This window comes from Ctenopharyngodon idella, chromosome 17 (assembly GCF_019924925.1).
Source record: "Ctenopharyngodon idella isolate HZGC_01 chromosome 17, HZGC01, whole genome shotgun sequence".
Taxonomy (NCBI): domain Eukaryota; kingdom Metazoa; phylum Chordata; class Actinopteri; order Cypriniformes; family Xenocyprididae; genus Ctenopharyngodon; species Ctenopharyngodon idella.
In genome coordinates this window covers 9,388,673-9,405,228 of record NC_067236.1, presented here as the reverse complement: position 1 = coordinate 9,405,228, position 16,556 = coordinate 9,388,673, and the positions used below count along the sequence as shown (strand labels likewise).

Here is a 16,556-nt window from a genome sequence, read left to right as displayed (position 1 = left end):
ATCATCGTTTTTAAGAAAATTTAAATAATGATACCGAGCAGTTTTGTATATTAATAATATACATTTGTGTTACAAAGGCATAGCTAGCTAGCAAAATGTAGGCTGTAGTAAGTTACTAAAAGTAATGACAGTAACTCGCGAGTGAGCGGGCGAGCCACTGTAGTGTTAGGGGCGGGGCCATGCACGGTGGCTCTAGTGCATCATCGACAGGTATTATAGTTAGGGTTAGTCATCGACCCACCGTTTTAGCCCCGCCCAAAAATCCTAAACACAGAATTGGTGAAAAACTGTTTAACGGTCTAACTCCACAATTCAGTATTACATAGTTCACATTCTTTGTAATGTGTTTCAGCAATACATTTGTAACCTTTATAATGTGTTTAGAAACAATTCTCAGAATTGACTTTACAGGGACTTTAACTTATAATGATCTTGTTAATTAGCCTAATCTAACATGTGATGGGCGCCACCATGTTAATTTGCCCTGCAATTCAGATAATCGGATCTGTGGGATTTAAGTAAGTGGACATTGAACTGAGAGAAAAATAGAGTAAACTTTATAGTTACCTAGACAATATGTATCTGATATGAATAAACACGTTATCATATTATAATTGAAAGGATTGTTATTGCCACTTACATAGACATTAGTGTTTATTTTACAAACTATAAGTGTATTTTTTGCTAGTACCTTTGTGTATATAAATGTCGAAAACCTAAAATAAACATTATGCGATTGAAAACACTGAATAGTTGTGATGTATGACAAACTATGGATACACAACAGATATACAAAGACGGCTCACTCCTACTCCTTATGAATGGGAGAAACTGTAACGCACAATATGGGGGAATACGCCCCACCTTCTAAATAAAGAACCAATCGCTGATTGGTAAAGTCATTGCATCACTGCAGCTGCTGTTAGAAGCTCCGGTTCCCATTATAAAGTATTAGAAACCTGAGACTTGCGCTTAGAACGGCACACGTGCATTGGCTGCTCAAGCCTTTAACACTATTTGAGCCTAAGAAACAACATCTGTGGGACATTTCATGTCAGATTTTTTGCTGATTTTAAATATGTTATTTAATTGTGAGTTTGGCAAGCAGTTTTTGAGATTTCAGGATTCACCCATTCAAATAGACAGGACTTGATCTTGGATGCCCAAAATAGCTGCCAAGAGACGTTACAAAGATGGCCGCTGAGTGAACAGACTTTCCTTGATAGGGACTTAATTTATCAATCAATCACGTAATGCACTGCCATTGAATGTTCTAATCACACCGTTGTGATTGTACACTCCATGGACCAGCCTAGAGTGATCACACTGGTGTGATTGTGAAACTTCTGAAACTTGCAGGATGTTTTAATGGTACAATGACCTCTTATATGTCAAAAGATCAAGGCAAATTTGATTTCTCATGCCATAACTCCTTTAAGATCAACCATTTTGAATTCTACACATGAATTTAGGCTTCACAATGTTATAACAGTGTTACTAAATGTTATACATTATAACATTTAGCAGTGTTATTAAATTATTAGTGTTTTTACAGATTAGCTCTAAATGACGGCAAAGGTAATCTAAATGTAAAAATAAGAGAGATGTGCGTGTACAATTAAATATTCAATATCAAAATTAAAGTGATTAAATCTCTAATATCATTCAATACCTGATATGCTACCAATATATATTGTGTGCATCCCTAATTTTGGAACTTGTTTACACATATACACAAAGAAAATAGACCTAATTTGGAGGGTCTGCTTGATTTAAATTCTGTCAGTGGCTTTGTCCCTGAGTCCCAATGGATAAGACGTTTATATTACTTCTGGCAGACTTTATTAAATCAATAGAGGCTATTATTTTATATCTTGTTTGTATCAGCCAAAGAATCAATGCTTTAAAGATAAACTAGCGTACGCCCTGTATCTCCATACAGTGAAGCCGTTGTGTAATCATTACAACTTTGTCTTTTTAAATCCAATTCTCCATGTCAAATTTTTAGATTTGATGTGCAACGAGTGGAGACGAGGTGGCCCTGTTATACTCCATGTTGTACAAATTTGGTAAAACGGGGTTATGGACCATTAATCTAAAAGTCAATTTGCTGCACATAAGCTCCCGTCTGTAATGGGATATCACTGATGATCTGCTCAGTGAAAAATCCTAATCATGCATACATGTTTGATGGATTTCTTTCTCCCAAGAGGTGATAATTCATGTTAAACATGAGTTGAATTGATTAAGTGAGAGACGGATCTGTACTAAGCGCACTTGACAATGAAAATAGGATGAGTGCAAAAGGAAACTATTTCTATATCTGAAAAATGTTTGACATTTATTCATGATATATCTGTACCTATCAGTTACTGGCAATATTTGATACATATTTAGATTAGGTTTAGATTAATTTAATGCCTACAATTTCAACTCTACAACACTAATTTCATATCACTGTTAAATGTAATCTTTAGCAAATTTCAAAATGAATATCTATTTTTCATAGTGTACATTATAAGGTTGTGATGCCTAACTTCACTCTTAGAATTTGAAATGATTGATGTTTAAAATACTGTATTGAATTTTATTATCTGCCATTTATCAGCATTGGCCAGAATTTCAATATCAGTGCATCTCTAATAATTCCTTTGGCAATTTATGAAATGAACAGAGAGATTTTAGAGAAACATGAGATTTTATATTAATTTCCACATGTATAAAACTGACCTGTAACCTTATTACAGTCTTATACAGTCATTATTTCATGCTATACTGAAAAGATAAAAACATTCTCTATCCTGTTGTTTAATATAAATCTGTTAAACTGAGGAGTATACCACTGAAAAAAGGTGTATGATTTACTTTGAAACAGTTTTTTACTCAGAAATTGCTAGTAAATTTCAAAGATTGAAAGATTGTAATGGTATAAAATGTTCTCCAATATTATTTGTTTTATTTACAGCTTTGAAAAATCTAGTTTCCTACACATAAAAATACTCTAAAAAAAATGCTTTGCTGTAAAATGCCTGCAGTTATTTCAATTTTTTAAGCATTTTAAGGCCTCTCGTTGCTTCCTATATACCAATCCTAATATTTACAAAGAAGGTAATACTCTTGTGGATCACATACATATACAACGGACCCTGAACCCCTAAACAGGGAATAAAACCCTTTTTTATTCATACTGCTTGATTCTTTTCCTTCAGCTTCAGCTTCAAGCTTTCATCTAAGTAATACCATAATTACAGTCACTTTATATTCAGCAGACCTGAGCGCTATTTATATCCTCTTCTGATAGTAGCATTTAGACCTTAGGTTATATTTTACCTTGTCAGTTTAATCAAAACATTTCACCTTTAGCTGACTGTTTTGGACGGTTGGTAGGAAATGTTTTTGAGCACAATGCCTTGTAAGTGTATTAAGGCATTTAGGTCAAACAAAACCAATGAAACATAAAAACAAAACAATCATCACGAAATCATCATTTTTACAAAGGATCCAGGCACTTAAAAAGGGCAGTCTAAAGGAATGTGAATTAAGCCACACTGAACATCAGACTACATAACCCAACATCATTCAAAAATCCTATAATTGGATCATAAAATAGGACAACAGAACATACGCTTGCTCTCAAACATGGCAAGGAGGATCTGGATAATAATGGCATGAAACCTTCAAGCTAGCTGACCAGACCAACTACTAACTGAAAATTAAAATAAATATGAGAAATATTACAGACAGAAAAGCTTATTCATCAGTTTCAGTCATGTGACCTGAAATATATCTTCCATACCAGCTTGCTTGTCATTTCTTTTGTGTGTTAACATAAATTAAACCTGTGCTTCATCATCAATGTGTTAAAGACAGCATATAAAATAAAATAAAATACCTATATTGACAATGATGCCTTTTCAAACAATAACATATATATAAAGTCTGGCTATTATGAACTTAACTTAAAGAGATAGTTCACCAAAAAATGAAAATTCTGTTATTATTTACTCACCCTCAAGTTTTTCCAAACCTGTATGAGTTTCTTTCTTCTGTTGAACACAAAAGAAGATATTTTGAAGAATGTTGATGTTGATGGACCCCATTGACTTCCATAGTATTTTTTTCCCCATACTATGAAAGTCAATGGGTTCATCAACTGTTTGATAAACCATATTCTTCAAAATATCTTCTTTTGTGTTCAGCAGAAGAAAGAAACTCATACAGGTTGGATGAATAAATGATGACCGATTTTTCATTTTTAGGTGAACTATCCCTTTTATTTGAAAAAGCTAATGACAATTAACATGTCAAACATGTTTAATTTTAGGCTAAACATTTTTTCAATAAATAAGCAAAACCAAAAAGTCTTACAATTCTCTCTTTGATGAAAACAAAACTGTAGATAGCACTTGAAAGATAGCTAGCTGGCCAGGTAAGTAAACAGCAGTATGACTCTTAAATCAATCTTTATTGACAGAAACAAACGTTTCAACTAGTATTATCACATCCCAAAGCACAGCAATATGGTGACACCGTCATAGTGTAATGTCATGGAACATAAATAGCCTATTGTATAAAGTCTAAACTCTTTTAAGTATTAAAAATGCTTTTTGTTGTGTGACATTCCAAACTGAATTTGCCTCATTAAAGCTTTTAAAGAATCAATAAAATGCAGTATACAAGAAGCAAATGAGTCAAGGGACAAGTAGGCTATCAATGTCGGTTCACTTTTGTTTTTTATAATCGGACCATTGACTTTTATACTCGAATAAAAGTCAGACAATGTGAACAGAGCAAAAATATCAGTTTCAATTTCCAGTGTTTTCGACAAGGAACAACCAGTGCAAAGACTACAACTCGTGATTGCGTTACAAACAAACAAAAGATTAGACAAACAACTGATCACACTGCGAGCGACGCGACGCGACAAACTAGGACGCACCTTTTATATTCTACCGTAAAAGTTTTCGGACAATTACATGATTATATTGGGAGCGTTCTATAGTGATGCGTCGCGTCGGAATGCGATGTAAATGCATAACAAGCCTGTCATTATGAATAACGAAACTAAACGATGGATTAGACTTCTTATCAAAAAGCCCTCTTAATTACTTTACAGAGTGACGGGCTTAGAAGAAACTAGGAAAGCACGCTAAAAAATCGACTTATGCCAAAAAACTTATTTAAACGCAAGATTCTCTTACCTTTAGTGGTGTCGTGGATTTAAATGACATTTTATTGGTAACACACAGTGCTGGTCCGCTGCTGTTCCTCTCTTGGGTTTGATCTCTTGAATACATGGGAAGAGAAGCTCACAGTCCTGTCATCCTGAGGATAACACCTGGAATAGAGCAGACTCATGCAGAACTGACACAAACACTTTTGCCATGGAGTTTACGTAACACCACCATCCGCTGTTAATGGCGGTGTCCCAAATCCTAATGATCTGTCTGCCTAGACTGCATTTTTATGCATCACAGTCAACTGAACTGGCACACAACACACCTCTGAGTCTCTGAACATGCTGCACGCACTTTTAATTCTTGAAAATCCGGGTGAGGAACGCGCCCAATATGTCTATGATCCTGTCTAGGTAGGTAGCTCACTAAGTTTTGGGACACGGCCAGTGTGTTGACGTATGGCATGCTGGGACACCATGGAGTTTCTTAAAGGGCCATGGGCACATGTGAAACCCTAAAAGCATTTAGACACTTGAGCTTATGAGTGTATGAACTTCACTTCATCACAAACAATATATCAAACAAGTGAAATGCGCAAGTAAATTATGCTACTTTTCTGATGTTCACTTTTCTAAGACAATTTTAAAAGTTACTTTATAATCATTTTAGTTGATGCATGTGTGACACTTTACAATAAGGTCTCACTTGTTAACATTAGTTAATGTATTAACATGAATGAACTAGCAATGAGTGATACATTTGTTACAGCATTTATTAATCTTTGTTGTTTATAAATATATACAGTCATTCATCGTTTGTTCATGTTAGTTCACAGTGCATTAAATAATGTTAACAAATACAACTTTTGATTATAATAACGTATTATTAAACATTAAATTAACAGTAACTAAGGTTAATAAACTTACAGAATTATTAAAATAATATTTTTTTAAAAAAGCCTTTAAACAACAATTCCAATATTGACATTTTTGTAACTGCTCTTAAATAAGAAACCAAATTGTTTCTTAGGCTATCAAGGCTTGTTGTCACAAAATATCAATGCATGTTCAATGAACTGCATCTTTTTTAAAAATGTGTTCTTACTAATCTATGATAATTTTATTAACTATAACAATTATGTATAAAGAATATTAAGTAAACGCCGATGAAGTAGGCTATATCCTGAATAGATCATATGAAATAAATATATTTTGAGTAAAGAAAATAAATAATTCTATACATGCTCAAAAAATAAACCAGATGGTTAACATATAGGCTATGTAAATATCACTATTGTGTAAAAGTTCTCAATTTCAACAATTAAAGAAATGTACTGATAATAGAAATATAAAACTCTCTACGAGTCATCTTTTTCATTTCAAGTAGAAAATAACAGACAGTAAATAACACTGTTAACTAAAACTATCAAAAATGGTTTTCGGTAAATGAAATAAAGCTGAAATAAAATATTAATATTAGATGAACAAACAACCTGATTGGAAATGTTATTAAAATTAAAACTAATTAAAATGACAAGCACATCACAAAACTACTAAAACTGAAACTAAAATTAAAATGAAAAATATCAAAAAGCTAAAAAAAAAAAAAAAAATTAATAAATAATATACAGTGCCCTCCACTAACATTGGCACTCTTGGTAAATATGAGCAAAGGTGGCTGTGAAAATAAATCTGCATTGTTTATCATTTTGATCTTTCGTTAAAAAATTCACAAAAAATTCTAACCTTTCATTTAAGTAAAACAATTGAAAATGGGGGGAAAAGCTCATTATGAAATAAATGTTTTTCTCTAGTTCACGTTGGCCACAATTATTGGCACCCAATTATTGCAACGTCCCTTTGCCAAGACAACAGCTCTGAGTCTTCACCTATAATGCCTGATGAGTTTGGAGAACACCTGACAAGATATCAGAGACCGTTCCTTCATACAGAATCTCTCCAGATCCTTCAGATTCCCAGCTCCATGTTGGTGCTTCTTCTCTTCAGTTCACCCCACTCATTTTCTTTAGGATTCAGGTCAGGGAACTGGGACGGCCATGGCAGAAGCTTCATTTTGTGCTCAGTGACACATTTTTGTGTTTTTGATGATTGTTTTGGATCATTGTCCTGATGGAAGATCCAACCACGGCCATTATATGATTTCTAGCAGAAGCGGTCAGGTTTTGATTTTTTATCTGTTAGTATTTGATAGAATCCATGATGCCATGTATCTGAACAAGATGTCCAGGACCTCCAGCAGAAAAGTATATTTAGCCATGGGCATGAGATACTTTTTATCCCTGTGTGCACCAAACCCATCTGGTGGGTTTGCTGCCAAAAAGCTCTTTTTTTAGTTTCATCTGACCATAGAAGCTGGTCCTTTTTGAAGTTCCAGTCTTGTCTAACAACTGAATATGCTGGAGATTGTTTCTGGATGAGTGAGGAGGATTTTTCTTGAAACTCTCCCAAACAACTTGTGGGGATGTAGGTGCTGTTTGATTAATTTTTTTAGGCTTTCTGAGACTCAAGACTCAACTAATCTCTGCAATTCTCCAGCTGTGATCCTTGGAGAGTCTTTGTCCACTCAAACTCTCCTTCTTATCGTGCATTAGGACGCTATAGACACATGTCCTCTTCCAGGCAGATTTGTAAATTCTTTAGTTGATTGGAACTTTTTAATTATTGCCCTGATGGTGGAAATGGGGATTTTCAATGCGTTAGCTTTTTTCTTAGCCATTTTCTATTGTGAAGCTCAACAATCTTTTGCTGCACATCAGAACTATATTCTTTGGTTTTTCTCATTGTGATGAATGATTTAGGGAATTTGGCCTTTGTGTTTACACATATTTGTACTCCTGTGGAACATGGCTGGACAATTTCATGCTCCTAGTCATCTTGGTGTGCTAAAAAAATGTAAATATGAATGGGAATATACTTCAGAGATATTTTACTCATAAGAATTTCTAGTTGTGCCAATAATTGTGGCCAACATTTATTTCATAATGTGAGTTTCTCCCCCATTTAATTGTTTTACTTCAATGAAAGGTTAGAATTTTGTGAATTTTTTTAATGAAAGATCAAAAGGATAAACAAGGCAGATTTATTTTCACAGCCGCCTTTGCTCATATTTACTAAGGGTGCCAATATTTTTTTCTGGAGGGCACCTGTAGTAGTATAAATCCTACTAAAATAACACATTTTAAATTAAGACATTTCTAAAAAATAACTGAAAATAAAATCTGAAATAACACCACTAATACTGAGAGTATGCAATACTTTTCTATACAACAGAAATTCAATAGATACAGATGGAAGAAAGATTGTTTATTCTAAACAATCATTATACAACCAGTAAGGTTAACATGAAGTGATTATTCATTAAGGCAGGATTCTAAAATCCCAAAGGTTTGGTGAGTCGGTACAATGGAAAAAAAAGTGCAAAGCTTATATTGAATCTTAAGATTAAACAAATGAAATGGCAAATACATAATTAAAATACAAACAAATTAAATGGGAAAGAATGTTTGAATTACACTGACTTCAATAAATATCCTCTATAAAGAAATCTTTATTTTATTCACATAAGAAACCAAGCCACAAACAATCATGTTAGGGGGCAGAGATGATATGCAAACCAGCTTATAAAGACTGACCATGTTTTGACAAAAAACAAGACAACTGTGCTATGACAAATGACTTGGGGTCTGAGAGGTAAATCTCTTACTACTGCTTGTGTTCTTGTATGCGAGACCACTTGATGTAGTGTTACAGAATCATATAAACAGCTTTAGACATACAAAGGATGCATTATAGTTTTGTATCACTGCTCTTGAAACCGATCAGCAATTATGCTTCACATCAATTGAAGTGTCAAAATTCAGAAGCCAGATGACTGTTTTGTCTTAAAAGCAACACAGTTCATGTGGGATCAGATACGCATCCGCTAAGTGGTGCTCTTATTTGAACATTGCATTGAAGGCTCTGCCAATGATCATCCTTCTGACCTCACTGGTACCAGCTCCAATCTCATAAAGTTTAGCATCTCTTAAGAAGCGGCCCATTGGGTAGTCATTAATGTAACCGTTTCCACCTGTGAATAGACGCAAAAGTGAGTCAACTAGGACTTGAGTCATAAGACCTAGGCTTACTGAATTAGCAGGATTGCATTCACTGGCACAATCCTGAACTGATCTATTTTTGAAGCTTATTTCAGAGTTGTTGTCATAGCTACAGGACCACTCTAACATTAGCTGTCCAAATTGATGGATCAATATATGTGATGTTCACAATCAATCCACACATGAATGCAGAGGTATCAAAACATACATGCAAATCAAATTCACCTGTACATTCAAGGAACAAATCATCTATGGAAACAGGTACAAGTTTGACTTGTTTGTGGTTTATCCAACCAGTAATTGTTAAGAATGAAGACAGAAGGGTTTGGCCCTGATCTCGGTCTAAGGTACATCAGAAGCTATTTCTCTGTTTTTGCTGTGCTAACTACTAGGCACTCACCAAGGCACTGAATTCCATCCAAGGCAACTTGAGTCGCATTCTCAGCACAATAAAGGATTACCCCAGCACAGTCCTACAATAACATCACAAATCAATACTGCTACTACACACTCTGGAAAGACTGCATGCATCATTTCCAGGCTGATATTTAACATTTTGAAATAAAGCAATCAAATAACAAAAACTGTGTAAAGAGCTCTTACCTTAGCACTGTAATGGCCTTTGTCACAAGCACGGGCAACGTTGTATAAATACTGTCGACATGAACTAAGCCGTGTGTACATATCAGCCATTTTTCCTTGCATTAGCTAGTCAAGGGGGAGAAATGAATCATTTTATTACCAAGGGAACATAAAGTAGTTGTTTAATACATTTTTATAACTTTACATACATGCATTCAAAAGTTTGGGATTGGATTTATTTAAAACAGAAATCTTTTAGGGCAGGGCTTTTCTCTTCTATTGAATTTCTATGATGTTTAAAGCATTTCTAAGGATTCTGAATTTTAGAAGGCAGCTGTCTGACTCTGAGATGGCGAATGGGAACATGGTTTGTGTAACATTAGCAACACGTTATTAGCTGTCTGATATCGTAGTCAAGCCAAAGGATAATCATATAAATTACTGTTATGTGTCCGTTGTAGAGAGTGATAAATAAAGCGTGTTACAATTATGATACATTAACTAGAACGCAACACTGTATAATTCGCGCTTCCTATTCTTCTGAATCAGTTTCAGGTCAAATCATATATGGCTGAATTAAACCAATATTTCCATTTGACATTGTGTAGCATTTACAGTTGACTGAGTGGATCAGGTAGTCAGAGCTGGTATGATTGAGTGGAGGCGGGGACTAATTTGCATATTCATTAATCCATGTATACTAAATGAAGCAAGGTGTACAGTTACATTAAAGATTTGACTTTTAAGGCATGAAGAAATTATTTTCACAGGAAAAAATGTCTAAATGTCATTTTGTTGATCAAAGATGCAGGGAAAAAAATGACTTTCTTACCCCTAACTTTTGAAGATAGGAGTAATGCTATGGTTCTAATTATATTAAGAATTATATAAAGTTCATTACTGTTAAAGAACGTTACTACAGTGATAACTATGGTTTATGTAGGTTTCCTCTTAAACTCTCCTCAAAACCAGTTTTAACTTTATTCAGTATTTATGTAACAGTTTGTTGAGTGCCACAGTTTGTTTATATATACATACATATAGAGAGAGAGAGAGAGAGAGAGAAACTAAAAGAGAGAGGCAAACAGTAGGGTTGGGCGGTATGACAATATCGTTACCACAGTATAAAATGTCTATCGTTAGAGATTTTGCTATATCGAGTATATTGCGGTATGTAAATATACAGAACTATTGACACTTGGCGTGGTACTCGTGCTGACTGGCACACTGTCAAAGTGCATAGAAAGCCGTGTCTCTCAGCATGCAATCGCGAATTCAGTTCTCTTTCACGTCTTATTGCTCTTGAATGGTCAAATACACACACAATTATGTCAAAATGACCATTGTGTGGAGTATTCATGTAAACACAGCCAGTTATGTCACAAGTGAAAGTAAACAGATGGGTGTAAACTGGATGTGTATTAGTATAATGGATCTGTGCGTTTGGTCTTAAAGTGACAGCAGCCTAATATACCTACCTGCTGCTCTGTGTCATTAATGTGAATCAAACAAAAGAGAAAATAACTTACTGCGCTTGAATGAATATATATATTTTAGCTTTAATAAGATTACATTTATATTTTATTTTTACAGTGAAGACTATTTATTAAATTTCTGTATTCTGTACTAATTCTAACTACGTTAAATAAACCTATTGTACCTGAAAAACGTAATTTGTTTAATTCATATTTTTGTTTTATTGTATTTGTCCTATTGTTTGTAATTTGCTTCTTTTTTTCATATTTTTAATAACAGAAATGAGATAAAATTACACAAATTAACTACATTGTAATATATAAATATCGTTATCATGAAATATATTTTCCCATATCGTGAAATAAGAATTTGGTCATATCAGAGTGAAAAGCATACCTGGAAGTGGCCAATTTTCTGTCCAAAGGCTTCACGAACATGAACATAAGGAATTGCATGGTCAAGTACAGCTTGCATGATGCTGAGGGAATGTATAAAATGGGCAAAAATAACTATTTGACAGTCTTTCTCAATTTACATTTCTAAAAATGCTACTGTAAATAAATGGTAATAATTACCCAACAGGTCCAGAGGCCAGGACAAGTCTCTCTAGGTCCAACCCACTCATCATAACATATACTCCTTTATTTAATGGACCCAATATGTTTTCCTCTGAAACCACAAAAGAACATTTTAAAACGGACCTCAAACACTTTCAAACTCAGACTAATACGCATAATAAACTCATGCACATTCACCCACCAGGGACCTTGCAGTCTTCAAAGACGAGTTCACAGGTGTTAGATCCTCTCATTCCCAGTTTATCCAGCTTCTGCGCTGTGCTAAATCCTGGCATGCCCTTCAAGAACACAAGCACAATGACTATGATATGATTACATTTGAAGTTGTAGCCTTATGGAACAACAGATTAAAAATGAATCATTCAATCAAAATCCGAATGCTAGGTGCAATGCTAGGTGTGATACTGTGAGACAGAACACCACAATCAATCATCCAAGAGGAAGTGGTTCGTCTTCTCTAACCTTCTCTATGATGAAAGCAGTGATACCACGGGCTTCTGCCTCTGGGTTTGTCTTAGCATACACAATCAGAACATCTGCATCTGGTCCATTCGTAATCCAGAACTTATTACCGTTCAACACGTAATGATCCCCTTAAAGATGACAGATCAAAAGGAAAAGAAGACAGTCAAACATGTGTTGTCACCATTCTATAGGGTCAAGATGAATCATTTTGCATTAGATGGCCATTCAAAAGCAGTTATGTATTATGATGAAATTATTTTTGCAAACAACATAAATCACTAATACGTTATTACATTACAGTAGATGTTTTGCCAGTTACAAATTTCTTTGAAAGAGCCTTCCAAAGCATGCAATGGTATAAATAAGCATAACAAACATACAATACAAACACTAATAAAAAAGAACATACAATATATATTTTTTTATACATATATATTTTTTGAAGATACTGGAAATCTATCAGTCGATATTGTACATTTATTTGTTAGTTAAAAATAGTAATAATTTAATAACACTGTTAAATGTAATCTTTATCAAAAAATCCAAAATGAGTTTTCCATAATGTACATTATAATATTGTGAGGCATAAAATTATTGATTTTAGTTTTTGATTTTAGTGTTTATTTTTCATTTATTTAGACAAAATGGCTTTTTTCTATCCATTTATCAGTTATAGTCCATAACATGAAAAAAAAGTATAGGCTTCAATCATTGGAATCATTTGAATATTGGTGCATTCATAATAAGATATATTCCTTAAATATTCATGCACAAATTAGTACATACATTGCCACTCAAAAGTTTAGGGTTGGTAATATTTATTTATTTACTTTAAAGACATCTCTTATGCTCACCAAGGCTGCATTTATTTGATCAAAAATACAGTAAAAACAGCAACACTGAAATACCATTACAATTTAAAAACATCAATAATGTTTTCTATTTTAAAATGTAATTACTTCTGTAATAACAAAGCTGAATTGTCAGCATTATTACTCCAGTCTTCAGTGTCACATGACCCTTCAGAAATCATTCTAATATGCTGATTTGCTACTCAAGGAACATTTCTTATTATTATCAATGTTAAAAACAGCTGCACTGCTTAATAGTTTTGTGGAAACTTTTTTTCAGGATCTTGATGATGAATAAAAAAAATAAAAAGGGAAGTTATTTGAAATGTTTTGTAACATTATACATGTTTTTAGTGTCACTTCTGATCAATTAAATGCATTCTTGCTGAATAAAAGTATTAATTAAATTTTTAAAAAATCTCATTGACCCGAAACTTTCGAATGGTAGTGTATATGAAAAGACAATATATCTCACAAATCAGTTAACAAATATACTGTGACATGCATGCACATCTAACCAGTAATGACATGTCCATGGCACTGATGTAACCGTGCTTATTATAGCAGCAGACAGTGGTGACTAACAGAGCAGCACATAGAGTGATAACAGAAGGCCAGTCACCTTGTTTTTTCGCTGTCAGTTTCATGGACACCACATCAGAGCCAGCGTTGGGCTCACTCATGGCCAAGGCACCCACATGCTCGCCCGTCATCAGCTGAAGCACAAACATTGTGAAAAAATACTCAATCCTAAAATCCATAAATAACCTAAACGCACTACTTAATTAGCCAGCATTTACAGTGTGGAAAATGGATTTTCCCTAATGCGTTATGTCATGGGTCTGTTTTAGAAAGCTAGCTTAACAGAAAATGTAATTATTGACACTTGAATGTCAATATTACTGTTTTGCTTTGACTCAAACCTTGGGCATGTACTTCTCTTTCTGTTTCTGGTTTGCATGTCGAACCATCTGATTTACACACAAATTGGAGTGTGCTCCATAGCTGAGAGCAATAGCTGCTGAAACACGGGAGATCTCCTCCATAACAATCACATGTTCAAGGTAGCCCAATCCCGTTCCACCGTACTCCACTGCACACATGGATAAAAAAAGATTAAAACCATTGGTTTTCTAAAGAGAATCATATCAGACTATGCTCAATGCTGTCTCAGCAACAATATTATTGTAAATGGTCCGACCTGGAGCAGTAACTCCAAGCAGTCCAAGATCCCCCATCTCCTTCCAAAACTCCTAGTTTATAAAAGATCATATTTATTTGATTCATTACTCAGGATTATTACACAGAGATTCCTGAGATACTTGTCATGATCAGGAACTCACCCTCATGCGGGGAAACTCGTTTTTCTTGTCAATCTCATCAGCGTATGGACTGAGCTTCTCCTGGCAGAATCTCTGGACTGTCTGTCTGAGCTGGTGATCAAAAGAAAGATGCGTGATAAATGCAGGGCAGACTGTCCACAAACAACATGAGCAGCCAAAAACCTCAACAAAACAATTCCAATGCACACTTTTAGCCTAATGTCCCTTACAAAAAAAGGACTGTGGTGGTAGTACCATGATATAGTAAAAATGGTACCAATAACACTATGCTGCTTGATTACCATGTTCATATACCATGGTATTTTCATGGTGCTTCAAAGACTATCAAGGCATTATAGCGACCAACATACCATGGTTTTACCCATGTCAGGGTAACAGGAGGCATGGGAGAACGTGTCTCAAAAAAAGAAACTCTTTAACAGCACAAAAACAAAACAAATATTAGATCAAATGTATACATTTGACTAATTTTTTTTAAGTAATCCTGTCCAACAGCTCCCCCATGCCAGCAGGAATCATGTTATTTTTAATAACAAGGAACAAAAGCCAAAAACAGTTAATGATAATAAATTAGAGACATACATTTTTGATGTTAATAAAATAAACACTATATGTATGTGCACTACCATTAAAAAGTTTGGGGTCAGTAAGATTTTAATATTGTTACAATTTAAAATGATGTTTTTTTATTATAAGATTTTTTTTAAATAGATTGTATTCCTGTTTATTCCTGTGATGTCATTACTCCAGTATTTAGTGTCACATGATCCTTCAGAAATCATTCCAATATGCTGATTTGATGCTCAAGAAACATTTCTTGTTATTATTAATGTAGAAAACAGTTGCACCGAGTATTTTTGCAGGATTCTTTGATGAATAGAAAGTTCAAAAGAACATCATTTATTTAAAAAAGAAACTATTTTAACATGTCTTTACTGTCACTTTTGATCAATTTACTGCATGTTTGTGGAATAAAGTATTATAATATTGTTTTGTAGTTTAAAGTGTAAAGAAAATTATATTTCATATGCATTTAACCTGGAAACCATATAAACATAAATTCATAATCCAGAAATTATTTTATGTTGGACTAAGAGGGACATTTGCCACTTCCTAACAATAAGACTACCATGTCCAAACCCTATGCAATATGTCCACTAACAGATTTTGTAAGTGGCGTTCAGTTCAAGTGGGTTGCTATAAAAACTAATGAAGGGCATCTGAAATGATCCTGTCCAATCAAAACGCCCCGACCGTTCACACCCACCCAGCGTATTCATTTGACACAGGCAGCAGAGAGATACGTGTATGAAAATCGTGAAAACATGTAACTTTTAAACTATCTGTTTAAAAGCATATACATTTTACTTTTAAGGTTGGATCTGCAGTTCGTGTGTTTTTCCAATGTCAGGTCAGAAACTCGACAACTCTGTGACAGTCTCTTGGCCAGTGTGAATTATACTCTAAAGGAAGGTGAATATAATTGCGTTATACTGATAAATGCCTGGCGACTAAACGAGTACAATCTCTTACAAGTTCCTAGAATTATGTAAGAGGTCATTGTGTGAGCTAGCACAGCCAACTGGCTCATCCCTACGAAATTTCAACAAGACGTAAACAAGAAACGGTGACATTTTACGAGCTTTGACTCTCGGTTACGTTACGGGGATGTGTGGGATACCTGGATCTGCTCCTCGGTTAGACCGTTCACGATGTCGTCCACTGGAACAGCTCCAGCGCATCCGCGTCGCGAAACACAAACATTTGCCACTCTTTGACAAAGACGCAACGCTCTTCTGGCAGCAAACATTTTGTAGTTACTGCAGGATGAGGACTGCACAAAAAGTGAAAAACGATGAGCTAATTATACAATTGCACTTGGACAGGTGAAAAGTGCAGAAGAGCAATACTGAACTTCACTAAAATGAAGTGGAAGGAATTACGTTTCTTCTTCTCTTCTGCTGTGT

At 34.4% G+C, this 16,556-nt stretch overlaps 2 protein-coding genes across 2 annotated transcripts in view; both read right to left on the bottom strand.

Annotated features, from left to right (window-relative positions):
• Positions 1-5,512, bottom strand: part of bahd1 (bromo adjacent homology domain containing 1) — a 39,443-nt gene extending 33,931 nt beyond the window's left edge. Inside the window, exon 1 of the mRNA XM_051867321.1 lies at positions 5,202-5,512. The gene's annotated coding sequence lies outside the window, so the exon portion shown is untranslated. The remainder of the gene's footprint in view (positions 1-5,201) is intronic.
• Positions 5,513-8,485: 2,973 nt separating this feature from the next.
• ivd (isovaleryl-CoA dehydrogenase) lies at positions 8,486-16,556 on the bottom strand. Its single transcript, XM_051867325.1, has 12 exons — positions 16,271-16,556; positions 14,590-14,679; positions 14,448-14,499; positions 14,170-14,339; positions 13,869-13,962; positions 12,393-12,523; positions 12,112-12,208; positions 11,928-12,021; positions 11,749-11,830; positions 9,898-10,002; positions 9,695-9,767; positions 8,486-9,266 (listed from the first exon to the last, which is right to left on the bottom strand). Exons 1-12 carry the CDS (start codon positions 16,397-16,399, stop codon positions 9,133-9,135), a joined length of 1,251 nt encoding a protein of 416 aa, XP_051723285.1. The 5' UTR covers positions 16,400-16,556; the 3' UTR covers positions 8,486-9,132.